The 26471-nt window shown below is 45.8% G+C and overlaps 1 protein-coding gene across 1 annotated transcript in view; it reads left to right on the top strand.

The window, feature by feature from the left end:
• LOC126235223 (pyruvate kinase PKM-like) overlaps window positions 1–26471 on the top strand; it is a 137097-nt gene that overhangs the window by 81369 nt on the left and 29257 nt on the right. The window contains exon 6 of the mRNA XM_049943954.1: window positions 8954–9229. Coding sequence (XP_049799911.1) covers window positions 8954–9229 — 276 coding nt within the window. The remainder of the gene's footprint in view (window positions 1–8953; window positions 9230–26471) is intronic.

Raw genomic sequence — 26471 nt, 5'->3', positions numbered from 1 at the left:
AGATGTAGCCTCATCTGTAAATAAAGTGTACTGCACGACGTCTCTGTGTACAGCCAACCATTCACAAAATTGTTTTCTGCTTATTGAGTTATTTGGATGCAGACGTTGCACGGGTTGCACATGGAATGGGTACAGTACAAATCCTCGGAATATAACATACGCCACACTCGCGTTTGTGGAATATCGAGCTGAATGCTAATGTTCCCTGTACTGGTGGTAGAACTCAGCTTTACCATTGCAATGACGTCTTCCCTTTCTTGATCCGACTGGACAGCCACACGTTCTGATATTACGTATAAACTAGTCAATGTTCTGGATTCACGTGATGTTTGAGAACCCTGAGAAATACCCTGGCACAGGGGGTTCGTCGATTACGAAAACGTCTCTGGCATTTTGTCACAACACGGGGACTGCCATTACATTACCCGTACACAAGCCACACGTCTGCATATTCTGCTTAGGTGCACGTACGCGGCATGTTGAGACGCACAGACACAGTGGACTTAGTAAATTAAACAGCACTCAAGCACGGCACGCTCACGGCCTCACGATTGCTTACTGATCCAGTCCATGTTGCACAGTGGACACGCTTGCAGCTGTTGCCTCTGTCCGACGCCACAGTGCTGCCTTCTGTTGGAGAACCCCCCCCCCCAAATCTCTTGTAGGATGGGTCAGTCATTGGTTGGTACCACTCTAGCTGCCTTATGTCCAGCGGGATGTCTTCCAATAACTGTGGCAGCAGTATATTCAAGGAACTCGAGATAATTGAATGAATTTAGATTCTCATCAATAAATCAGAGATGAATCACGCAGGTCTTGAAAAACACGCACCAAACGTTGGTAGACCAAGAGCGTTGTTTTTAGTCAACTGACGATTAGTGAACTTTCAGAAGATTGACTTGCCCATGGTTAGTAAACGATGCTCTTCCTTATTCAAAATTTTGCATAGATATGCTGTACCACTTTGCACTTTTCGTAGATAACATTCGGGGAACTGTAACCATTTTAGGACGTTATTGCCATGAAGCTGCAGACGCAGCGAAATGTGAACAGGATGAAATACGGTGTAGTGTAGCATTCTCAGGACACTCGTTTGGTTGATCCCTTGAATCCTGCCGGCCGCTGACCGAGAGGTTCTAGGCGCTTCAGTCTGGAACCGCGCGACCGCTGTGGTCGCAGGTTCGTATCCTGCCTCGAGCATAGACGTGTGTGATGTCCTTAGGTTGGTTAGGTTTAAGTAGTTCTAAGATCTAGGGGATTGATGACCTCAGATGTTAAGTCCCGCCGGCCGGTGTGGCCGTGCGGTTCTAGGCGCGTCAGTCTGGAACCGCGTGACCGCTACGGTCACAGTTTCGAATCCTGCCTCGGGCATGGATGTGTGTGATGTCCTTAGGTTAGTTAGGTTTAAGTAGTTCTAAGTTCTAGGGGACTGATGACCTCAGAAGTTAAGTCCCATAGTGCTCAGAGCCATTTGAACCATTTGTTAAGTCCCATAGTGTTCAGAGCCATTTTGAACCTTGAACCTTTTACGTAGTTCCGAGATGTCTCTTAGTGACATTTGCTGCTACAGTGATAGTTTCATTTCTTTCATCAGTTGTTATTTTTTCCCCTGCACATTTTATTCTCCACACCTCCAGTTTCTAGAACTTTTTTTTACAATGTCTACAGAGACAGGTCGTCTGTGCTTGGCACTATTCTTCAATGTAGATACGCACTGCTGCTCTAATAGTTTGACGATATTCGTCGTAAAAGATATTTACTACTCGATTCCCGTATATATTGTGAATGTCTCAATCGTCTTACAAGCAAGTTATGTGATTGATACAACAGCAGAACACAGAATGCTCGGCTTCAAGCGCACAAGTGAGCACAAGAACCATACCTCAGTTATTTGTTTGCTTACATTTGGTTTAATAGGCCAGACGTTTGTGGTGCTTCTTCTCCTGATGGTGAAACGGCTGTTTGCAGCGCTGTTATCTTGATACTATTTAATCAAGTCCGATACGTCTTATGTCGTTGAAGTCATCTTAGAAACTTCTTTCAAATTCCACAGAAAAAAAGTATATAGTTCCTGCAGGAAAAAGCACAGTCGGTGTCGTAATTCGGCGCCTATAAACAATAACAATTATTTGCGAACGTCAGGAAATTCGCCTTATTGTCCGCTGTAACGTAGCGAAAACCGCACCTCGATTTATTTATTCATTCTGGATACATGTGGGGTGGCCTGTCTTAGCTGCCTCACCCTGTGTACGTAGACTAGCCTTCTCCTTGTGGCTTGGCTTGTGTATGTATTTGACACATATATTGCACGCACGTCCTAGTCCCCTTCCCTGTGTCCATCTCTTTCCGCCCCCTCTCTGTCCGTCTTCTTCTCCTCATCTTTCTCTCCCTGTCCACCTCCTCTCCCTCCTCCCTCTCTGTCCATTTCCTCCTCCCCTTTCTCTGTCCTTCTCTTCCTCTCCCTATCCCATTTTCTATCAGTGCACCTTCTCGTTGCCCAACTCTTTTTTGATCATGTCCTGCCCCCTCTCCTATCTGTCAAGTCCCAGTCCTCTCGCTATGCACATCCTATCCCCATCTCTCCCTCTGCATCGTCTCCTGTCATCCCTCTCCCTATCTGTCCCCTCCTGCCCTCTCTCTCTCTGCCCATCCTCTCCTCTACACATGTCACCCTTCCGCCCAGGTGAGTCCATCTGTAAAATAAGGTGATAAAGCACGCCGAAACTTCTTCCAAAGCACACCTGGCGTTTTGTCATATATTGATGGACCTATTGACTTATGCACTTTTTAGTGTGAGACTGTTGGATCTAGCAAGGGTACTTTAACACAAGAAATCAGAGGCAAAATGCAGAGGGCAGGCGCAATTGGTAGCGATTAGATTACGAGAGGTAACAGTAATGAGAGGCGCATGTGAACTTGCAGGCGCTCCGGGCAGCTGTTCCAGAGTAGAAGTTTCAGTTCACAGAATTAACTGATAGCTTCATACAACGTCTAGAGGCTGTTGTAAGGCGCCACAGTGGATAGCGGTCGCAAACAGGCACTTCTTAGCACGTGCTTTGATACTTGCTCCTGAGAATTGCAGCCTCAGTAGATTCATACAGATTAGAGCGAGATGAGAAATGAGTAAAACTGCTGGAACAGCAGTCCCCAGTCCCGAGAGAGAAGTTTTCACCTGTAGGACAGAGTGAAGTGACCTAAAACACTGTTGTTACTATCCATATTAGGAAGGGTAGTGACGTTTAGCTATCATCTGAGCACTGTTGCTACCAAACATGCAGTTTATTTGTGTAAAGGCCAGGAACATCTCGACCTACGAAGCAGGAAATGGGAAAGGACCTGAACGTGGCTGGCCCGAGGCACCATGAAAGTGCAGAGCCTCTTATCAGACTGGCCGATGCCTATAGAGTGACGGTGGATTGGCGGATCGACTACAAATAGAGAGAAACCATGTGCGGCGACAATCCGTTAAAAATTCTACATTTTCGTACTCAAAGGAGTTCTCAGTCAGATAGTTTGGATACTCGACTCTAGACTTGGGTAATTTTCGATACAAGTCTGTTTCCTCACTAGGATTGCTACTCGAATGTTAGTAAATTATGATTCTGCCACTGATTGGGGCTTCAATTAGCTCTCACGCCATGTACTCAGACACTGACATCTGTTGTGCCAACAGTCGAATTATTTGCTTTTTGTAATGCTTAGAAGTAAGCTTTAATGTCTGAATACAATAAATAATTATATTTCAAATCCCTGAGTTCCTTGAGGTTCCAGCAAGTATTCTTAATGAGTCACAAAGCCTGCACCTAAAAATCCCTTCAACATCTCGTACATTTTCTCTATCCTATGTCAGGACACATCATTATTTTATCTGCCCTGCGGAGCTGGTCGAGAAGACAGGCTGATACCACTTAACAATACACATCTTCTGTGCAGAGCTGCCTGTACATCGAGCGCTGGAAAACTGTTTCTTGCTCCTGACATATAGGCTGCCATGCACAGGAGGTCGATATCACAGGCCAATACTATTTCCACACCAAAACCTGTCGTGCATTGCAGACTGTGTGGCAGGGACAGTGTAAACACGTCTGCTCCTATTGGAGCTAGGAGGTTATAAACCACACAATGCTGATACTCGTGAACTTTGCTATTTGTGTGCCACATTTGTTTGAGGTCGAGGTAGTAAATGTACTAATAATGGTTTCAATGTCGTCCGCCAACAGATAGCGTAGTGGAATAGCTACGAGAGCACCATTCTGTCTATCCTTTAATAGGGAGTGCTCACAGCCAGAAGGCTCGGTGTGGTGCAAATGTTTGAAGCAAGCAGGCGACCATGCACGGAGACGTACTCGTGCTTCCTACAGCCAAAACAGCGAGCTCCTGCGCCTCCCTCTCTCTTTCCATCTCCTTCTTCCACCATCTCTCTGTCCATCTCCTCCTCTCCCCTCTTTCTATCGATCTCCTCCTCCCCTCTCTCTGTTGATCTCCCCCATGTCCCTCTTCTTTTCCACACGCCCAGTAACTCTCTCCATTTCCCATCTGCCATCTCCACCTCCTACTCCTTCTCCTCGCTACTCTCTGTCCATCTCCTCCTCCCCCTCTCTCTTAACATCACCTCCTCCACCTTTCTCTGTCCATCTCATCCTTCCCTTCTCCCTGACCACCTCCTCCACATTTTTCTGTCCATCCACTCCTTCTCCCTCTTTCTGATCAGTGCCTCCTCCTCTCCGCCCAGATTAGTTCATCCCCTCCTCCCCCTGTTTCTGTCCATCTACTTTTCCCCACTATCCCTGTGCATCGCCTCTGCCTCCATCTCACTGCCTCCTCATCCCTATACCTATCCCTTCCTTCCTCTCTTTGTTGTCCAGCTCCTCCTCCCCTCACCTGTGCACATCTTGTTCTCCCCCTCTCCCTGCCCATCTACTACTCCACCCCCTCTCTATGTCCATCTCCTCCTCTGCATATGTGTGCGCACCTCATTCTCCCCCTCTCATTGTCCAACTCTTCATCCTCCTCTCTCTGTCATCCTTCTCCTCTTCCCCTTTCTGTCCACCTTCTTCCCCCCTTCTCACAGTGTGTCCTTCTCCTCCTTCCCCTTTCTGTCTCTCCTCACCTTCTGCCCTCTCCATCTGTCTATATCCTCCTGCCCTCCTCTCTGTGTCCAACTCCTCTTACATCCATCTCAACCTTCCGCCAGCAGAGCCTGTCATACATGTCCTTTATATGTGTGGCCTCTGCAAAACAAGCTGATAAAGCAGACTGGTACTAACCCAACACAACACATCTATTGAGTAGGGCAGCCTACATCTGAGAGGCTGGAAAACTTTTTGTGTCCCTTATGTTGAAGCTGCCCTGCAAAGCAAGGCGATAAGGCAGGCCAATGCTATTACAACACATAATGCCTGTCGTGAAGGGCTTCTCATACAGCAGAGGCTGAAAAAACAAGTTTTTGCCCGTTTGTCGTCTGCTCCTATTGTCGTTAGGAGGTTATAAAACCCACAGTATTGATACCGTACTCATGAAGTTTCCTGTTTTTGTGCCAAGTTTGACTGATATCGTCTGAGGAGTTTGGAAGGAGATCCTGGACATACAAAGATCTACTCTGATATACAGGGTGAATCACCTAAAAATAGCACAGCAAGTAGTTTAAAGGATCAAAACTAGTTGTTGCTGGACCATTCCACTTGATAAAATATAGTGAAGAAGCAGTTTTTCTTAACAGAAAGGCTCTAGCCTCAGCAATGATCAGTAATGATTTGGGCAAACTCTTTTCACATTCATTAGATGATGGAAATGTCTTGATGGTAATTGTCAACAGGAGCAAATTTTTGGGATACTTTTTATTGTTTTCACAATTTCGACCAAAGTTCTCACAGTTGTCAAAAATATACTCACGAAACGCTTTAATCGTATCTCGTTTATTCAACTGAAAGAAAACTGCAGGTCACTCAACATCTTTTTCCGCAAAAGTATTGTCTTTGATGTCTTCGGGTCAAGTGCCTGTGTCAACTATACAGGCTGAATTGGTCACAGCCATTCGTAGTGCTCATCACCACGCACATGTAGATAAAACACAGTCTAGTCTCGCTCCAAGTAGGCATAGTTTTATATCGTTTCAAGTGAAGCAAAATTTCTACCGTGCCACATCTCGAAATCTGCGGTTGTGATTTTTTTTTTTTCGTCAGAGGTAACGGTACGGAGTACGGCGTATCTCGTCGCAAATCAGGCACTGATTGTATAATAATTGTATTCATTAGCTGAATCGTATTACGTAAAATGGAACAAGCAATAAACGCATTTTCACAAATATTATGAAGTTCAAAAGTCAAAATGTAAGTAGCTTTTTCGGAGACCAAGTTTAATTTCCTAATACGCGTAATATTCTTCAAAGCAATAAATGTCTTTGTAAAGTATGTGATTCTTGAATGTTCAACCTACCTCCACACCAAATTTTGTTGAAATCGGTACAGCGGTTTAGTCGTGAAAACGTAAGAGAGTTACTTTCGCATTTATAATATTAGTATGGAAATCTGGACGTGACTTGTATAGCTGGGACTGCGGCAAAAAGGAGGCAAAATCAAAAAAAAAAAAAAAAAAACATGCTTTTGAATCACTCTGTATACAGAATTCAGATGTAGTTATTCTTATTTACTTCACGGGTATTCACAGAGTTGCCAATCTACTGCCTATCCTAACGTTTAGTAAGGTGGCGAAAGTCATGGGATAGCGATACGGACACAATAGATGACGGTAGTATCGCTTACACAAGGTATAAGAGGGGAGTGCGTTGCCGGAGCTGTCATTTGTGCTCAGCTGATTCACGTGGAAAGTGGCACCATGGCCGCACGACGGGAACTAGCGGACTTTGAACGCGGAATGGTTGTTGAAACTAGACACACGAGCAATTCCGTCTCGGAAATCGTTACGGTTGCGAGATCAACAGTGTCAAAAGTATGCCGAGAATACCATATTTCAGGCATTACCTCTCAACGCAGTGGCCGACAGCCTCCCTAAACGACCCAGAAGTGCTGCTTTTGCGTAGAGTTGTCGGTCCTAACAGACGAGTAACACTGCTTGAAATAACCGCATATATCAATGGTGGACGTACGACGAACGTATCCGTTAGGACAGTGCTGCGAAATTTGGCGTTAATGGGCTGTGGCAGCAGGCGATCGACGCGAGTGCCTTTCTTGACAGCACTACACCGCTTGCAGCGCCTTTCCTGACCTCGTGACGTATCGGTTGAGACCTAGAAGACTGGAAAACCGTGGCCTGGTCCGATGAGTGCCGATTTCAATTGGTAGGAGCTGATGGTATGGTTCAAGCGTGGCGCAGTCCCCAGGAAGCTATGGACCTAAGTTGTTAACAAGGCACTGTTCGAGCTGATGATGGCTCCTTAATGATGCGGGCTGTGTTAACAAGGAACGGACTGGATTCTCTGGCCCAGATGAAGCGATCATTGACTGTAAATGGTTATATTTGGCTAGATGGAGGCCATTTGCAACCATTTATGAACTTCATTTACCCAAGTAACGATGGAATTTTTATGGGTGACAGTGCCCCATGTCACCGCGCAACAATAGCTCGCAGCTAGTTTGAGGAACATTTTCGACAATGTTTTGGTCACCTAGATGGTGAGTGTTCATCGGAGGTGAGGGTATCATCTGGAGTGCCCCAGGGAAGTGTGGTAGGTCCGCTATTGTTTTCTATCTACATAAATGATCTTTTGGATAGGGTGGATAGCAATGTGCGGCTGTTTGCTGATGATGCTGCGGTGCACGGGAAGGTGTCGTCGTTGAGTGACTGTAGGACGATACAAGATGACTTGGACAGGATTTGTGATTGGTGTACAGAATGGCAGCTAACTCTAAATATAGATAAATGTAAATTAATGCAGATGAATAGTAAAAATAATCCCGTAATGTTTGAATACTCCATTAGTAGTGTAGCGCTTGACACAGTCACGTCGATTAAATATTTGGGAGTAACATTGCAGAGCGATATGAAGTAGGACAAGCATGTAATGGCAGTTGTGGGGAAGGCGGATAGTCGTCTTCGGTTCATTGGTAGAATTCTGGGAAGATGTGGTACATGTGTAAAGGAGACCGCTTATAAAACACTAATACGACCTATTCTTGAGTACTGCTCGAGCGTTTGGGATCCCTATCAGGTCGGATTGAGCGAGGACATAGAAGCAATTCGGAGGCGGGCTGCTAGATTTGTTACTGGTAGGTTTGATCATCACGCGAGTGTTACGGAAATGCTTCAGGAACTCGGGTGGGAGTCTCTAGAGGAAAGGAGGCGTTCTTTTCATGAATCGCTACTGAGGAAATTTAGAGAACCAGCATTTGAGGCTGACTGCAGTACAATTTTAGTGCCGCCAACTTACATTTCGCGAGAAGACCACAAAGATAAGATAAGAGAGATTAGGGCTCGTACAGACGCATATAGGCAGTCATTTTTCCCTCGTTCTGTTTGGGAGTGGAACAGGGAGAGAAGATGCTAGTTGTGGTACGAGGTACCCTCCGCCACGCAGCGTATGGTGGAATGCGGAGTATGAATGTAGATGTAGATGTAGATCGTCCGAGATGAATCCCATGGAAAATTTATAGGACATAATCTAGAGGTCAATGTATGCAAAAAATCCTGCACCGGTAACACTTTCGCAGCTATAGAGGGCCGCATGGGTCAGTATTTCTGCAGGGGTCTTCCAACGGCTTGTTGAGTCGATGGCATGTCGAGTTGCTGCACTACGCCGGGGAAAGTGAGGTCTGACTCCGTACTGGGAGGTATTCTGTGACTTTTCTCACATCAGTGTACTGCAGAGCTCTTGTCAGTTTGACACGAGTTGCACGCCGCCTTCGCGGTTTTGCAGTTTTTAACGGCCAGCAGCTTCTAAGCATTGCGATGTTGAGGTTGGGAACTGGCAGTATTGGTGGCGACGGCGTGTCGGCAGGAGGCGAACGAGACCCTGAGCCTGCAGCCGCCGCCCACGTCTGCGCCGGCGGCGCTGGCCATAGGCGCGTGGGAGGTGGCGCGGCTGACGCAGGCGTGCGCGCAGGTGGTGGTGGCCGCCTCCGGCCGCAGCGCCAGGATGGCGTCGCGCTGCCGCCCCCACTGGCCCGTCGTCGTCGTCACCAGAAGCGCCTACACCGCGGCGCGCTGCCTCTGCTGGTTCGCGCTGCTGCCACTGCACTACCGATACCCCAAGCTGGCCACCTGGCCTCAAGAGGTGCGTACCTCACAAGCATTGGGACATCACCCTCTGCTTGTCACACTGTGAACTGGAGGACGCTGACGTGTTGGTACAGAGCATAAATAACATAAAGGTGTCTTCTGCCAAGAGAGGTGATTTCAGGTGATCATTCTATATTGCTTACAAACTGTGATGAGCAAAAGCATTCTAACTACTGCCCAGTGTGAGACTGAAAACCTTCTGATGACACTGCGCGAAAGAGTTACAGAAACAAGATTAAATGGTTCAAATGGCTCTGAGCACTATGCGACTTAACTTCTGAGGTCATCAGTCGCCTAGAACTTAGAACTAATTAAACCTAACTAACCTAAGGACATCACACACATCCATGCCCGAGGCAGGATTCGAACCTGCGACCGTAGCGGTCGCTCGGCTCCAGACTGTAGCGCCCAGAACCGCACGGCCACTCCGGCCGGCAGAAACAAGATTACGCAAGGACACTGTGGTGTGTGAAGAACAGTTTGGGTTCATGCCTGGAAGAGGAGCGACTGATGCAATACACGCTTTAAGGTGGATAGTGGAGAGACACGGGGAGCTACAAGCCGATCTACGTATGGCTTTCATTGATTTGGAAAAAGCATATGACAGAGTCCCAAGGGGTGAAATATGGAGAAGCATGAGAGAGCAGTGCGTGCCAGAGAAGTATGTGATGTTAGTGAAGGAAATGTACAGAGGAGCAATGACACAGGTGAGAAGTAGTGTGGGCATGACTAAGGAGTTTCCAGTAAAAGTAGGGTTACACCAAGGGTCTGCGCTTAGCCCCTACCTCTTTGACCTGATTATGGATGTGCTGGTGAAAGATGTGATGAAGGAAGCACCGTGGAATATGATGTTTGCGGAAGATGTGGTTCTTTGTGAGCAGAGCATCGACAGACTTGAGGAAAAGCTGGAGGATTGGAGGAAGGCACTAGAAGAAAGAGGGATAAATTTGCAGGACAAAGTCAGAATATTTAGCACTGAAGGATGTGCAGATGAGGTCTTGCAAGGTCCAGGATAATGAGCTGAAATCGGTCTGCAAATTTAAATACCTGGGGGATGGAGGACTGGAAAGCGAGATACAACACTGAATAAATTGCGGTTGGAACAACTGGAGGAAAATGAGTGGAGTGTTGTGTGACAAGAAGGTGAGCATTGGGTTGAAAGGGAAAGTGTACAAGTCGGTGGTAAGGCCTGATATGATATACGGGGCAGATACATGGCCATTCACAAAAAATGGTTCAAATGGCTCTGAGCACTATGCGACTTAACTTCTGAGGTCATCAGTCGCCTAGAACTTAGAACTAATTAAACCTAACTAACCTAAGGACATCACGCACATCCATGCCCGAGGCAGGATTCGAACCTGCGACCGTAGCGGTCGCCCGGCTCCAGACTGTAGCGCCTAGAACCGCACGGCCACTCTGGCCGGCTGGCCATTCACAGTAGCCCAGGAAAGGGAGATGGAAGTGGCGGAAATGAGGATGCTGAGGTGGATGTGTGGGGTAGCAAGGAAGGACAGAATCAGAAATGAATTCGTTAGAGGAGCTGTGAAAGTGGGACCCATGGGGAAAAAGATACAAGAGAGCAGACTAAGGTGGTAGGGACACTTACAGAGAAAAGGGGAAGAGTATATCGGAAACAGAGTTGAAGATATGAAGATTGAAGGAGCGAGGAGGAGAGGAAGACCGAAGATGAGGTGGAAGGATAAGATATCTGGGGACCTAAGGGAGAAAGGATGGAAGAAGGAAGAGGCAATGGATAGAGAACTATGGAGGAGGAGGATCCAGAAGAGCAACGCCGACCCTACGTGACGTGGGACAAGGCGACGATAAAGAAAGAAGGAAAGACACTATGGGAACGAGACCGTGGTCTGTACACTAGTGTGCAAAACTTAAGGACGAAAGTACGGTAGCTTCCACATGATGTGTCACTGCCAAGTAACATAGTCGTTGAAACTTGGAGCATACATAAGAACTGCCACTGTGCAGTACAGAAGGTACCTGAAAGAAATGCGCGGTGAGATGAACAGAAGTGAGACTTCTATTGTAAGGCAATAATTACACTTAAGTCACTGCGATATATGGTGGCGCCTGGACTTTATAAAAGGCGATGCATGATTCTTAATACAATGTGTGAACACCACGAACGGCAGTGCGTACACTGCAACATGCTCCGATGCTGATGAAAATTTCGGTAAGGAATTTTTGTTGGTAGGGTGTTCCATTCCTCCACCAGGGAGGCTGCTGGGGCATCTTGACATGCAGCAGTAGGTCTCCCCAACACAGCCCACAAGTGCTCAGGGAAACGAGGAGGTCAGTTCATTCGGCGAATATCCTTAGTCCAAGAGCTCCTTCACCACCTTCACAATGAGATTGCTCATTGTCATCCTTAAAAACGAAGTCAGGAGCTGAATGCACTCCTGAAAAGACAGACCTGGGCAAGGAGTACCGTATCAATAACATTGACCGATGAGTGTATCGCCTTCAAAGATTTGGAGGTTAGTAAACCAATGCAACATTATGCCACCCCAAACCAAAACGTTGCAGAAGATGCACTGCTCTTTGTGATGGTCACACACCCTATTAAGAACCGTGTCGCCAACTGTAGCGTTCAGGGATCCATCATAATTCACTGTGACTTCAGTGTAATTGTTGCCTCTGTATAAAAGTGCAATTTCTGTTCGTCTCATTGCACATTTCTTTGTTACCTTCTGCAGCATACTTTACTAGTCGTTTCTACACTACTGGCCACTAAAATTGCTACACCACGAAGATGACATGCTACAGGCGCGAAATTTAACCGACAGGAAGAAGATGCTGTGATATGCAAATGATTACCTTTTCAGGGCATTCACATAACGTTGGCGCCGGTGGCGACACCTACAACGTGCTGACATGAGGAAAGTTTCCAACCGATTACTCATACAAAAACAGCAGTTGACCGGCGTTGCCTGGTGAAACGTTGTTGTGATGCCTCGTGTAAGGAGGAGAAATGCGTACCATCACGTTTCCGACTTTGATATAGGTCGGATTGTAGCCTATCACGATTGCAGTTTATCGTATCGCGACATTGCTGCTCACGTTGGTCGAGATCCAATGACTGTTAGCAGAATATGGAATCGGTGGGTTCAGGAGGGTAATACGGAACGCCGTGCTGGATCCCAACGGCCTCGTATCACTAGCAGTCGAATTGACAGGCATCTTATCCGGATGGCTGTAACGGATCGTGCAGCCACGTCTCGATCCCTGAGTCAACAGATGGGGACGTTTGCAAGACAAGAATCATCTGCACGAACTGTTCGACGACATTTGCAGTAGCATGGACTATCAGCTCGGAGACCATGGCTGCAGTTACTCTTGACGCTGCATCACAGACAGGAGCGCCTGCGATGGTGTACTCAACGACGAACCTGGGTGCACGAATGGCAAAACGTCATTTTTTCCGATGAATCCAGGTTCCGTTTACAGCATCATGATAGTCGCATCCGTGTTTGGCAACATCGCGGTGAACGCACATTGGAAGCGTGTATTCGTCATCGCCATACTGGCGTATCACCCTGCGTGATTGTATGGGGTACCATTGGTTACACGTCTCGGTCACCTCTTGTTCGCATTGACAGCACTTTGAACAGCGGACGTTACATTTCAGATGTGCTACGACCCGTGGCTCTACCCTTCATTCGATCCCTGCAAAACCCCACATTTCAGCAGGATAATGCACGACCGCATGTTGCAGGTCTTGTACGGGACTTTCTGGATACAGAAAATGTTCGACTGCTGCCCTGGCCAGCACATTCTCCAGATCTTTCACCAATTGAAAACGTCTGGTCGATGGTGGCCGAGCAACTGGCTCGTTACATTTGCCAGTCACTACTATTGATGAACTGTGGTATCGTGTTGAAGCTGCATGGGCAGCTGTACCTGTACACGACATCCAAGCTCTGTTTGACTCAATGCCCAGGCGTATCAAGGCCGTTATTACGGCCAAAGGTGGTTGTTCTGGGTACTGATTTCTCAGGATCTATGCACCGAAATTGCGTGATAATGTGTTCGCACGTTAGTTATAGTATACTATATTTGTCCAATGAATACCCGTTTATCATCTGCATTTCTTCTTGGTGTAGCAATTTTAATGGCCAGTAGTGTATGTATTGTCCAACTTTCACCGAGCTGTTTTACTTGTCCGGATACATCAATCGAAAATTAGTTTCGTCCTTCAGTCTAGCAGTGTACTTCGTATGGTTCTTTGGAAATGCTAAAAATTTTCATATCCAAGCATGTAATACACTTCTTCCTGACATCTCCATTTTATATGCGCCAAGCAGAGAAGAATGAGATACCAGCTTTGAGACGGTACATGCTATATTAGTGACTTGGACGAAGGGCATGTTGTCATGGTCCGGTACCTGAGGATTTCTTGGGACCTGGGATTTCTTGGGACCTGCAATGTCAGCTGTGAAGAAGATGAGAATTATTGTGGACCAACTGAATCCCTTCCCGCTTGATGCCTTCCCCAATAGAATCTTCCAGAACGATGATATTGTCCATGTCACAAGGGCAGAAACGTGCTACAGTAGTACTAGAAGCATGATAGTGAACTCGTGTTGACGCCTTGGGCACCAGATTCACCAGATCTGAACTCTACGAAACACATCCTGGATTGTATAGGCGCCAGTTCCGCGCTCGCAAACCATCAGTCCGTAACTTAAAGGAAATTGCGTGACCTGTGCGTAAACATGGTGCCACGTACCTCCGTGAGCCTACCAAGGAATTGTTGATTCAGCGTCACGCGGAATCGCTGCTGTACTGCATTTCAGAAATATACCAATATGCTGTTCAGCAGTTTGTCATAATGCTTTGGCTCATCAGTGTAACTCTGCTGATTGAGCCGTGCGCGGCTCTCGGCCATGCCATTTATTGCTTGTCATCTTGTTTTTGTAGTTCTGTCACTTCGTTTTTTTCTTTTAATTTACTGGCGTCACTAGGTTGGTGGTTTGCTTGCCTGTGAGTGGCAGCAGCAGCGCTTATCGACAAGTGCACTGTCGTACCATCTCTGGAGCGTCCGCTAGTATTTACGGGTCGTCGTCTGTCGAGAGTTCAGTCCGAACGCAGCAGCAGCAAAGTCGAGGACGGAGCGCCAGTGAGGTGCGGACAGCCAGTGCTCGCCGACCGCTGGCGACACACATGAACTGTTCGACGCAAGGAGATTGGAGCGGGAACGACAGTTGGTCAGTCGTTCGGTTGGTCGTCTCATCAGGCGACGTGTATTTGGTCTTTTGGCCGTTTCTGGGCCTCGTCACTTGGTCATCTTGCCGGACGTGGGTCGGTTTCTTCCCTGGGCAGAGATGTCGTGACCAATGGGCAAGAGTTACCTCTGCATGGATGGGTCCGAGCCTGGGTGCCCGGGTCGTCGTGTCCCCGAGTTCCGAACGGACGTGGAGGTGAGTCGGGTTGGAGCTGCCATCAGCTTCGGACAGCCAAGACTCGTCCGAAAGTCGCCGACACAAGTAACTCGAGTGGGAACGACCTGGGTTGGTCGTTCGGTCTGTCGTCTCATCGAACGACTTGTATTTGGTCGACGATCGCTTGTGGAAACTCTCTGTGTGTCGAACTGATTCGTCCTTGTTGTTACACAGTGACTGCTTTTACGATTGTTCGAGTTATTGTACAAGTGTGTTTACGTCGAATTGTGCGTAGCTTCTGTGATTTTCACTGAGCAGATGAATGCTGTCTGCGTACTGGAATAGGCAGTTGGTCGGTTGCGACTGAGGTAATTGATTAGGTCGTTGGTTGGTTCTCCAGCCATCCCTAGGTCGTATTGCCACCCGATTGTTTAGTGTTACGCTTGGCTGCCTGTCTCACCTAATCTAGGGTTAGTTTCCTCCCCAGACCGGCCCTTAGAACACTTCTGAGCACCACTGTTTGTTGTTTGTGATTGTCAGTTTATTTGGTCGTAGGTTCTGTGCCAGGCCTTGAGCCGTGTATTAATATCGTGTGTTTTATGTTTTGGCCTTCAGCCGAACTTCATAACAATTTTAAGATTAGGCCTTCAGCCGTGTTTCATTTAAAATTCTTGTTGCTCTGCATTTAGGCCTTCAGCCGAGTTTGTTTCAGAATTCTGTAAGGTTTCTCTTAAATTATCTCGAATTCTTGAAAGGGCCTTCAGCCGTGTTCTGTAAATGTCTTAAGGTTGTTTTTAATTAACCTTGAGTAAATGTTTGGATCTTCAGCCGACAAGATACTTCAAGTTTTCTTAAGATGTTTTTCTAGTGTACTGTGTAAAGGCTTATCTTTAAAGTCTCTCTTTTATTATGTAAAGAAATGTTTTTTAATTGGGCTTTCAGCTGAAGAATTAACTCGAATTTTCCTCAATATGGCCTTTAGCCGGAATTTGTAAATGTTTGGCTTTTAAAGAATTTCCTTAGCTTATCTGAAATATTATTTCGGCCTTTACCCAAGAAGATATTGTAATTTTACTTAAGTAAAGCCTTCAGGCGTTACTCTAAATCCTGGTGTTTTAAAAGCACTCATTTAAACTTATTCTGGAGAAGTTACTTGGGCCCTCGGCCATGAATTGATCTTTGTTGTTTCAAAGAGAAAACTGTGCATTGGTTTTGGGAAGAAAGTTGTGTGTGTTCTTGTATAAGTAACAGTAATTGACATTGGCCCCTTTCCTCAACCTGATCCGCTCTGTCCTGCGAAATCAGATTTCACTGGTGATGCTACAGGTACTCAAGATTACCACAGCTGAGTGAGTGCAGAAGCAAAGGAGATGCTCAAGGTCAATGCCTCGACGCTATACGGGGTGCTGTGGGTATAAGTGCAGATATTTTTATTGTTGACTGAATATAGTGTGCTGAACAACATTACACCAGCATTTGCTCCATTTACAGATTAATAACTACGAATATTTGGAGTAGTATCTTTTTAGGTTGGTTAATACATTCAAGTACATGTGGCAAGAGCAAGACATTAATGCTTATTTTCCTCTGGGCAGCAGGTTAGGTGAAGTGTGGATGCGTGGATATAATACGGTTAGTCTGTAATGACAGGCGTAGTCCACCTAGCGGTGCAGTGACGACCGTGCAGAAAACATCAGATAGTGAATTATGTGAATTGTTTGTTTGTAAGATAACTGTTAGACACAGAGGGAAAACAACTAACACAACAAAGTAGGTACATGTTAAGGTACCAAGGATCACATTATCTGCTCTTATATCCCTAACACGCTGTATATTCGGGTATTGTTCGTTTGGAAGCATACGAATTTGTTACAAGCCAATCTCCTGTTCACTGCTGAGAATAAGGCGTCGACGGCAGTGAGTTAATGAGTCTGTGGAGCATCGTGATGTGCTCTAGACCAGAATAGTACACACTACTATAAAAGGGTTTTCCATGAATGCAGGTACGTTCACACTGGAACCCTGACTGACTTGATGAGGTCTGGGCCTTGTAAATATAATAAATCATCTCAGTCTACTGATATTTCCTAAATAATATCGTGTAAATATTTCATTTGTGCGTACATGATATCAGTAACTGCTAAATAAACAGTTTACCAATGCTGATCCTCTGGGTACAACTGACGAGATTTTTTTTTTTTTGGTCACAAAACTTGCTCCGTTTTATGCAATTAAAACATCGCAGACTGCGTAGGCTTTTCTCTGCAGACACATTTTATTAGAATTTTCCAATTTTTCACTGGCACAGAGCATAAAAATAAAAAAGGACACTACAAAGCAAGAAGAAGTAGTCTAGTAGTAAGGAAATATTTTTCAGGTCAGTAGCACAGACTGTGGGGAGTCAAAAGAGGGAGGGGGGGGGAGGGGAATACCGTTTCCCTGCACCCACCTCATATCTCACGGGCACTGTGCTGACGTGTTTCTGTACACTTCTCAAGCACAACATTGTGACTACTTCACTAAATTTAATTTTTTTCTGTAGGTCTTCTCACATGCGTGATGTTGCCTTCCTGTGCTTCCTGTCCTACACCAAACTCTTCATCTGAGAGTAGCACTTATACACAAGTCCATGAATTATATTTTTGGATATATTCCAATCTCTGTCTTCCACTACAGTTTCTGCCTTCTCCAGTCCCATCTAATACCATGGAAGCTATACCTCAAGGTCATAACATAGGCTTATGTCGTATCACTCCATGTTTTCTTCTTGTCAGTGTATTCAACATTTTCCTTTCTTCAGCTATTCTGCAGAAAATCTCCCCATTTCTTATATTATCACACTACTTGATTTTCAACATTCTTCTCCAACACATCTCATACACTTCCGTTGCATTCTTTTACAGTTTTCCCACAGTCCGCGAGTCACTTTCAAACAATTATGTGCTCTAGACTTACATTCACGGAAATTTGTGTCTCAAATTATAATATTCTGTATTTTGATACTAACAGGCGTCTTTAAGCAGGTTGTAATAGTTTGCTTTTTATAGCCTTGTTTCCATTCAGGTTGTCAATGTTATCATAGAACCTTTTCAGTGACAGCCTTTCACTATCAATTTTAATCCCATTCCTGAAACTTTGTTTACTTCGGTCTTGGATTGTGTGTGTGTGTGTGTGTGTGTGTATAAATTCCTAAGGGAGCAAACTGCTGAGATAATCGGTCCCTAGACTTACACACTACTTAAACTACGTAACTCAAACTAACTTACGCTAAGAACAACACACACACCCATGCTCGAGGGAGGACTCGAACCTCCGGCGGGAGAGGCCGCGCAATCCGTGATATGGTGCCTCAAACCGCGGGACCACTCCGCGCGGTCATGGATTGTACGATGTATATATTGAAAAGTAAGGGAGAGCGACTGCGATGATTTTAATCAGATCACATCCCTCCTGTCTTACATTCTTATTGTTCCCTCTTGGTTCTTGTGTGTACTATGTATTACTCGACATTCCCTACAGCTTATACATATTTATCTGAGAATTACAAACATCTCGCACTATTTTAAGTTGCCGAACGCTATTTCTAGGTCAACAAGTGCTATGTAAAGTCATGATTTTTCTTGAATCTTTCTTCAGTTATCGGCACGACGTCAGACCTGCGTCTCTATTGCCTTTACCTTTCCTAAGGCTAAGCTGAGGCCAAGTTGGTAATCATCTAACAAATCCGCAAATTTATTCTTCGTTCTTCTGAATATTAGTCATGTCAATAAAGTGATCCATGAGCTGTTAAGCTGATTATGCGATAGTTTATTTATCTTTGTTATCTTCGGAATTTTGTGGACGATGTTCTTCCGAACGTCCGATGGCTTGTCTCAATTCTGGCACATTTTACACACTAACTTGAATAGGAATATCATCTATCCTTTCTGCCTTGTTCCATCACAAGTCTTCCAAACCCAATCACGCTCTTATACTACACACCGCCGTCTGCTTCACGTCTGCTGTGCAGCGAGCTACCTCAATTTAAGTATTAACTGTATTTTTCTTACTTGTCACTTCTTCTTCCGTGTGTTTTTGCTTTTAGGAATCTTTAATTGTCGAGTGCTATTAAGTGTTCCATAGATTTCGTGTTTGTTTTGAATACAGTCAGAGAGAGTCCCTTTAGTCAGCCATAGTGCCAGTAGTGTCAGTGTCGTCCTAACCGCCGCCTGCTTCACGTCTGCTGTGCAGCGAGCTACCTCAATTTAAGTATTAACTGTATTTTTCTTACTTGTCACTTCTTCTTCCGTGTGTTTTTGCTTTTAGGAAGCTTTAATTGTCGAGTGCTATTAACAGTGTTCCATAGATTTCGTGTTTGTTTTGAATACAGTCAGAGAGAGTCCCTTTAGTCAGCCATAGTGCCAGTAGTGTCAGTGTCGTCCTAACCGCCGCCTGCTTCACGTCTGCTGTGCAGCGAGCTACCTCAATTTAAGTATTAACTGTATTTTTCTTACTTGTCACTTCTTCTTCCGTGTGTTTTTGCTTTTAGGAATCTTTAATTGTCGAGTGCTATTAAGTGTTCCATAGATTTCGTGTTTGTTTTGAATACAGTCAGAGAGAGTCCCTTTAGTCAGCCATAGTGCCAGTAGTGTCAGTGTCGTCCTAACCGCCGCCTGCTTCACGTCTGCTGTGCAGCGAGCTACCTCAATTTAAGTATTAACTGTATTTTTCTTACTTGTCACTTCTTCTTCCGTGTGTTTTTGCTTTTAGGAATCTTTAATTGTCGAGTGCTATTAAGTGTTCCATAGATTTCGTGTTTGTTTTGAATACAGTCAGAGAGAGTCCCTTTAGTCAGCCATAGTGCCAGTAGTGTCAGTGTCGTCCTAACCGCCGCCTGCTTCACGTCTGCTGTGCAGCGAGCTACCTCAATTTAAGTATTAACTGTATTTTTCTTACTTGTCACTTCTTCTTCCGTGTGTTTTTGCTTTTAGGAAGCTTTAATTGTCGAGTGCTATTAACAGTGTTCCATAGATTTCGTGTTTGTTTTGAATACAGTCAGAGAGAGTCCCTTTAGTCAGCCATAGTGCCAGTAGTGTCAGTGTCGTCCTAACCGCCGCCTGCTTCACGTCTGCTGTGCAGCGAGCTACCTCAATTTAAGTATTAACTGTATTTTTCTTACTTGTCACTTCTTCTTCCGTGTGTTTTTGCTTTTAGGAATCTTTAATTGTCGAGTGCTATTAAGTGTTCCATAGATTTCGTGTTTGTTTTGAATACAGTCAGAGAGAGTCCCTTTAGTCAGCCATAGTGCCAGTAGTGCCAGTAGTGTCAGTGTCGTCCTAACCGCCGCCTGCTTCACGTCTGCTGTGCAGCGAGCTACCTCAATTTAAGTATTAACTGTATTTTTCTTACTTGTCACTTCTTCTTCCGTGTGTTTTTGCTTTTAGGAAGCTTTAATTGTCGAGTGCTATTAACAGTGTTCCATAGATTTCGTGTTTGTTTTGAATACAGTCAGAGAGAGTCCCTTTAGTCAGCCATAGTGCCAGTAGTGTCAGTGTCGTCCTAACCGCCGCCTGCTTCACGTCTGCTGTGCAGCGAGCTACCTCAATTTAAGTATTAACTGTATTTTTCTTACTTGTCACTTCTTCTTCCGTGTGTTTTTGCTTTTAGGAATCTTTAATTGTCGAGTGCTATTAAGTGTTCCATAGATTTCGTGTTTGTTTTGAATACAGTCAGAGAGAGTCCCTTTAGTCAGCCATAGTGCCAGTAGTGTCAGTGTCGTCCTAACCGCCGCCTGCTTCACGTCTGCTGTGCAGCGAGCTACCTCAATTTAAGTATTAACTGTATTTTTCTTACTTGTCACTTCTTCTTCCGTGTGTTTTTGCTTTTAGGAAGCTTTAATTGTCGAGTGCTATTAACAGTGTTCCATAGATTTCGTGTTTGTTTTGAATACAGTCAGAGAGAGTCCCTTTAGTCAGCCATAGTGCCAGTAGTGTCAGTGTCGTCCTAACCGCCGCCTGCTTCACGTCTGCTGTGCAGCGAGCTACCTCAATTTAAGTATTAACTGTATTTTTCTTACTTGTCACTTCTTCTTCCGTGTGTTTTTGCTTTTAGGAATCTTTAATTGTCGAGTGCTATTAAGTGTTCCATAGATTTCGTGTTTGTTTTGAATACAGTCAGAGAGAGTCCCTTTAGTCAGCCATAGTGCCAGTAGTGCCAGTAGTGTCAGTGTCGTCCTAACCGCCGCCTGCTTCACGTCTGCTGTGCAGCGAGCTACCTCAATTTAAGTATTAACTGTATTTTTCTTACTTGTCACTTCTTCTTCCGTGTGTTTTTGCTTTTAGGAAGCTTTAATTGTCGAGTGCTATTAACAGTGTTCCATAGATTTCGTGTTTGTTTTGAATACAGTCAGAGAGAGTCCCTTTAGTCAGCCATAGTGCCAGTAGTGTCAGTGTCGTCCTAACCGCCGCCTGCTTCACGTCTGCTGTGCAGCGAGCTACCTCAATTTAAGTATTAACTGTATTTTTCTTACTTGTCACTTCTTCTTCCGTGTGTTTTTGCTTTTAGGAAGCTTTAATTGTCGAGTGCTATTAACAGTGTTCCATAGATTTCGTGTTTGTTTTGAATACAGTCAGAGAGTCCCTTTAGTCAGCCATAGTGCCAGTAGTGTCAGTGTCGTCCTAACCGCCGCCTGCTTCACGTCTGCTGTGCAGCGAGCTACCTCAATTTAAGTATTAACTGTATTTTTCTTACTTGTCACTTCTTCTTCCGTGTGTTTTTGCTTTTAGGAAGCTTTAATTGTCGAGTGCTATTAACAGTGTTCCATAGATTTCGTGTTTGTTTTGAATACAGTCAGAGAGTCCCTTTAGTCAGCCATAGTGCCAGTAGTGTCAGTGTCGTCCTAACCGCCGCCTGCTTCACGTCTGCTGTGCAGCGAGCTACCTCAATTTAAGTATTAACTGTATTTTTCTTACTTGTCACTTCTTCTTCCGTGTGTTTTTGCTTTTAGGAATCTTTAATTGTCGAGTGCTATTAACAGTGTTCCATAGATTTCGTGTTTGTTTTGAATACAGTCAGAGAGAGTCCCTTTAGTCAACCATAGTGCCAGAAGAAGTGGCTAGCAATCACAGTTTAGTCAATAATCAGCCGCCTTTAGTGAATTAGCAGCCGAGTTAAAAGTTGATTAACCCTATACAGTAAATTGATTCCTTAGGATGGATAGGATGTGTGACTGCTGTGACGGACGCAGGAGGAGCTGGCCACTGTTCGCGAACAGCTGAACGTGTTGATGGTCGCGGTCAGCCGTCTTCAGGCTGCTGCCTCGGAGTGTAGCGGCAGTGGGGAGTCTGGATGCGTCGCATGGTACACCCCAGGTGTTACATGCTTCACCCACTGTCCCTGCTGTCGCGACATCTTCTCGGGTACCGGGCGCGGTTGGGCCACCCTCTCCCCAAGGGGAGTGGCGGGTTCAGCGGCGTTCGCGGCTTACGAGGCGGAGGGTAAATGTGGAGGCTGGCCGTGTGGCATCGCCCGCTCTGCCTGTGAGTGGACAAGTGGCCGCTCCTTCAGCAAGGTCCGAGCAGGCACACGGGGGGAGTGGTTTATTAGTTATTGGGAGCTCCAACGTTAGGCGGGTGATGGAGCCCCTTAGGGAAATAGCGGAAAGGTCGGGGAATAAGGCCAGTGTTCACTCTCATCCGAGATGTGGAGGGGGCCCTACCGGCGGCTATAGAGAGCACTGGGTGCACCCGACTGAAAATTGTTGCTCATGTCGGCACCAATGAGTCCTGCCGTCTGGGTTCAGAGGACATCCTCAGTTCGTACAGGCGGTTGGCGGAATTGGTGAAGGCGGAAAGCCTCGCTCGCGGGGTGGAATCAGAGCTAACTATTTGTAGTATCGTTCCCAGAACCGATCGCGGTCCTCTTGTTTGGAGCCGAGTGGAAGGCTTAAACCAGAGGCTCAGACGATTCTGCGGAGATCTGGGGTGCAAATTTCTCGACCTCCGCTATCGGGTGGAGAAATGTAGGGTCCCCCTGAATAGGTCAGGCGTGCACTACACGCCGGAGGCGCCTACAAGGGTAGCGGAGTACGTGTGGAGTGCACATGGGGGTTTTTTAGGTTAGAGAATTCCCTCCCTAGGCCCCACAAGACGCCTCCTGAGACGCGGCAAGGTAGGAGTAGGCAAAATGCAACAGGGAATGACAATATTAATGTGCTAATAGTAAACTGCAGGAGCGTCTATAGAAAGGTCCCAGAACTGCTCTCATTAATAAACGGTTACAACGCCCATATAGTACTAGGGACAGAAAGTTGGCTGAAACCAGATGTAAACAGTAATGAAATCCTAAACTCAGATTGGAATGTATACCGCAGAGACAGGCTGGACAGTGAAGGGGGAGGCGTGTTTATAGCGATAAGTGCAATAGTATCGAAGGAAATTGACGTAGATCCGAAATGTGAAATGATTTGGGTGAAGGTCACGGTTAAAGCAGGCTCAGACATGGTAATTGGATGTCTCTATAGGCCCCCTGGCTCAGCAGCTGTTGTGGCTGAGCACCTGAAGGATAATTTGGAAAATATTTCGAGTAGATTTCCCCACCACGTTATAGTTGTGGGTGGAGATTTTAATTTGCCGGATATAGACTGGGAGACTCAAACGTTCATAACGGGTGGCAGGGACAAAGAATCCAGTGAAATATTTTTAAGTGCTTTATCTGAAAACTTCCTTGAGCAGTTAAACAGAGAACCGACTCGCGGCGATAGCATATTAGACCTTCTGGTGACAAACAGACCCGAACTATTTGGAACAGTTTACGCAAAACAGGGAATCAGCGATCATAAATAGGTTACGGCATCTATGATTTCAGTCGTAAATAGAAATATTAAAAAAGGTAGGAAGATTTTTCTGTTTAGCAAAAGTGACAAAAAGCAGCTTACAGAGTACCTGACGGCTCAACACAAAAGTTTTGTCTCAAGTACAGATAGTGTTGAGGATCAGTGGACAAAGTTCAAAACCATCGTACAATATGCGTTATATGAGTATGTGCCAAGCAAGATCGTAAGAGATGGAAAAGAGCCACCGTGGTACAACAACCGAGTTAGAAAACTGCTGCGGAAGCAAAGGGAACTTCACAGCAAACATAAACATAGCCAAAGCCTTGCAGACAAACAAAAATTACGCGAAGCGAAATGTAGTGTGAGGAGGGCTATGCGAGAGGCATTCAATGAATTCGAAAGTAATGTTCTATGTACTGACTTGGCAGAAAATCCTAAGAAATTTTGGTCTTATGTCAAAGCGGTAGGTGGATCAAAACAAAATGTCCAGACACTCTGTGACCAAAACGGTACTGAAACAGAGGATGACAGACTAAAGGCCGAAATACTAAATGTCTTTTTCCAAAGCTGTTTCACAGAGGAAGACTGCATTGTAGTTCCTTCTCTAGATTGTCGCACAGATGACAAAATGGTAGATATCGAAATAGACGACAGAGGGATAGAGAAACAATTAAAATCGCTCAAAAGAGGAAAGGCCGCTGGACCTGATGGGATACCAGTTCGATTTTACACAGAGTACGCGAAGGAACTTGCCGCCGCCCCCCCCCCCCCCACCCCCTTCTTGCAGCGGTGTACCGTAGGTCTCTAGAAGAGCGTAGCGTTCCAAAGGATTGGAAAAGGGCACAGGTCATCCCCGTTTTCAAGAACGGACGTCGAACAGATGTGCAGAACTATAGATCTATATCTCTAACGTCGATCAGTTGTAGAATTTAGGAACACTATTATGTTCGAGTATAATGACTTTCCTGGAGACTAGAAAACTACTCTGTAGGAATCAGCATGGGTTTCGATAAAGACTGTCGTGTGAAACCCAGCTCGCGCTATTCGTCCACGAGACTCAGAGGGCCATAGACACGGGTTCACATGCAGATGCCGTGTTTCTTGACTTCCGCAAGGCGTTCGATACAGTTCCCCACAGTCGTTTAATGAACAAAGTAAGAGCATATGGACTATCAGACCAATTGTGTGATTGGATTGAGGAGTTCCTAGATAACAGAACGCAGCATGTCATTCTCAATGGAGAGAAGTCTTCCGAAGTAAGAGTGATTTCAGGTGTGCCGCAGGGGAGTGTCATAGGACCGTTGCTATTCGCAATATACATAAATGACCTGGTGGATGACATCGGAAGTTCACTGAGGCTTTTTGCAGATGATGCTGTGGTGTATCGAGAGGTTGTAACAATGGAAAATTGTACTGAAATACAGGAGGATCTGCAGCGAATTGACGCATGGTGCATGGAATGGCAATTGAATCTCAATGTAGACAAGTGTAATGTGCTGCGAATACATAGAAAGATAGATCCCTTATCATTTAGCTACAAAATAGCAGGTCAGCAACTGGAAGCAGTTAATTCCATAAATTATCTGGGAGTACGCATTAGGAGTGATTTAAAAAGGAATGATCATATAAAGTTGATCGTCGGTAAAGCAGATGCCAGACTGAGATTCATTGGATGAATCCTAAGGAAATGCAATCTGAAAACAAAGGAAGTAGGTTACAGTACGTTTGTTCGCCCACTGCTTGAATACTGCTCAGCAGTGTGGGATCCCTACCAGATAGGTTTGATAGAAGAGATAGAGAAGATCCAACGGAGAGCAGCGCGCTTCGTTACAGGATCATTTAGTAATCGCGAAAGCATTACGGAGATGATAGATAAACTCCAGTGGAAGACTCTGCTGGAGAGAAGCTCAGTAGCTCGGTACAGGCTTTTGTTAAAGTTTCGAGAACATACCTTCACCGAAGAGTCAAGCAGTATATTGCTCCCTCCTACGTATATCTCGCGAAGAGATCATGAGGATAAAATCAGAGATTAGAGCCCACACAGAAGCATACCGACAATCCTTTCCACGAACAATACGAGACTGGAATAGAAGGGAGAACCGATACAGGTACTCAGGGTACCCTCCGCCACACACCGTCAGGTGGCTTGCGGAGTATGGATGTAGATGTAGATGTAGACATCAAAAAAACGTTTGCATCACCCCCGTTCCCAGAATTCCTGAAGACAGACGTTGACTGTGGATATTGTATCACAGACACAGTCGCTTTGACTGTTCAGAGATGTCAGTAAACCCGGCCAGAGATGTAAACAACCATGCATGGGAAGCGCCTATTAGGCGGAGGGGGTCCGACAGCCGACCAATTCCAGTCATTCCACCAGGAAGGAGGTACACTGCTCGTGTTGCCTGTAGTTCAACCGTGCCAGGACGGTCAATACTGCGGTTCGATGGCGTCCGCCTTGTTATTTTGTGCCAGGAAGGGCTCTCCACAAGGGGAGTGTCCTGACGTCTCGGAGTGAACCAAAGCGATGTTGTTCGGACGTGGAGGAGATACAGAGAGAGAGCAAATGTCTCGCTCAGGCCGCCCAAGGGCTACTACTACAGTGGATGACTGCTACCTACGGATTATGGCTCGGCGGAACCCTTACAGCAACACCACCATGTTGAATAATGCTTTTCGTGCAGCCACAGGACGTCGTGTGACGACTCAAACTGTGCACAATAGGCTGCATGACGCACAACTTCTCTGCCGATGTCCATGGCGATGTCCATCTTTGCAGCCACAACACTATGCAGGGCGGTACAGATGGGCCCAGCAACATGCCGAATGGACCGCTCAGGATTAGCATCGCTTTCTGTTCACCGATGAGTGTTGCATACGCCTTCAACCAGACAATCGTCGGAGACGTGTTTGGAGGCAACACGGTCAGGCTGAACGCGTTAGACACACTGTCCAGCGAGTGCAGCAAGTTGGAGGTTCCCTGATGTTTTGGGGTGGCATTATGTGAGGCTGACGTACGCCGCTGT

Source organism: Schistocerca nitens, chromosome 2 (assembly GCF_023898315.1).
Source record: "Schistocerca nitens isolate TAMUIC-IGC-003100 chromosome 2, iqSchNite1.1, whole genome shotgun sequence".
NCBI lineage: Eukaryota > Metazoa > Arthropoda > Insecta > Orthoptera > Acrididae > Schistocerca > Schistocerca nitens.
This window is presented reverse-complemented; position numbering and strand designations above follow the sequence as displayed.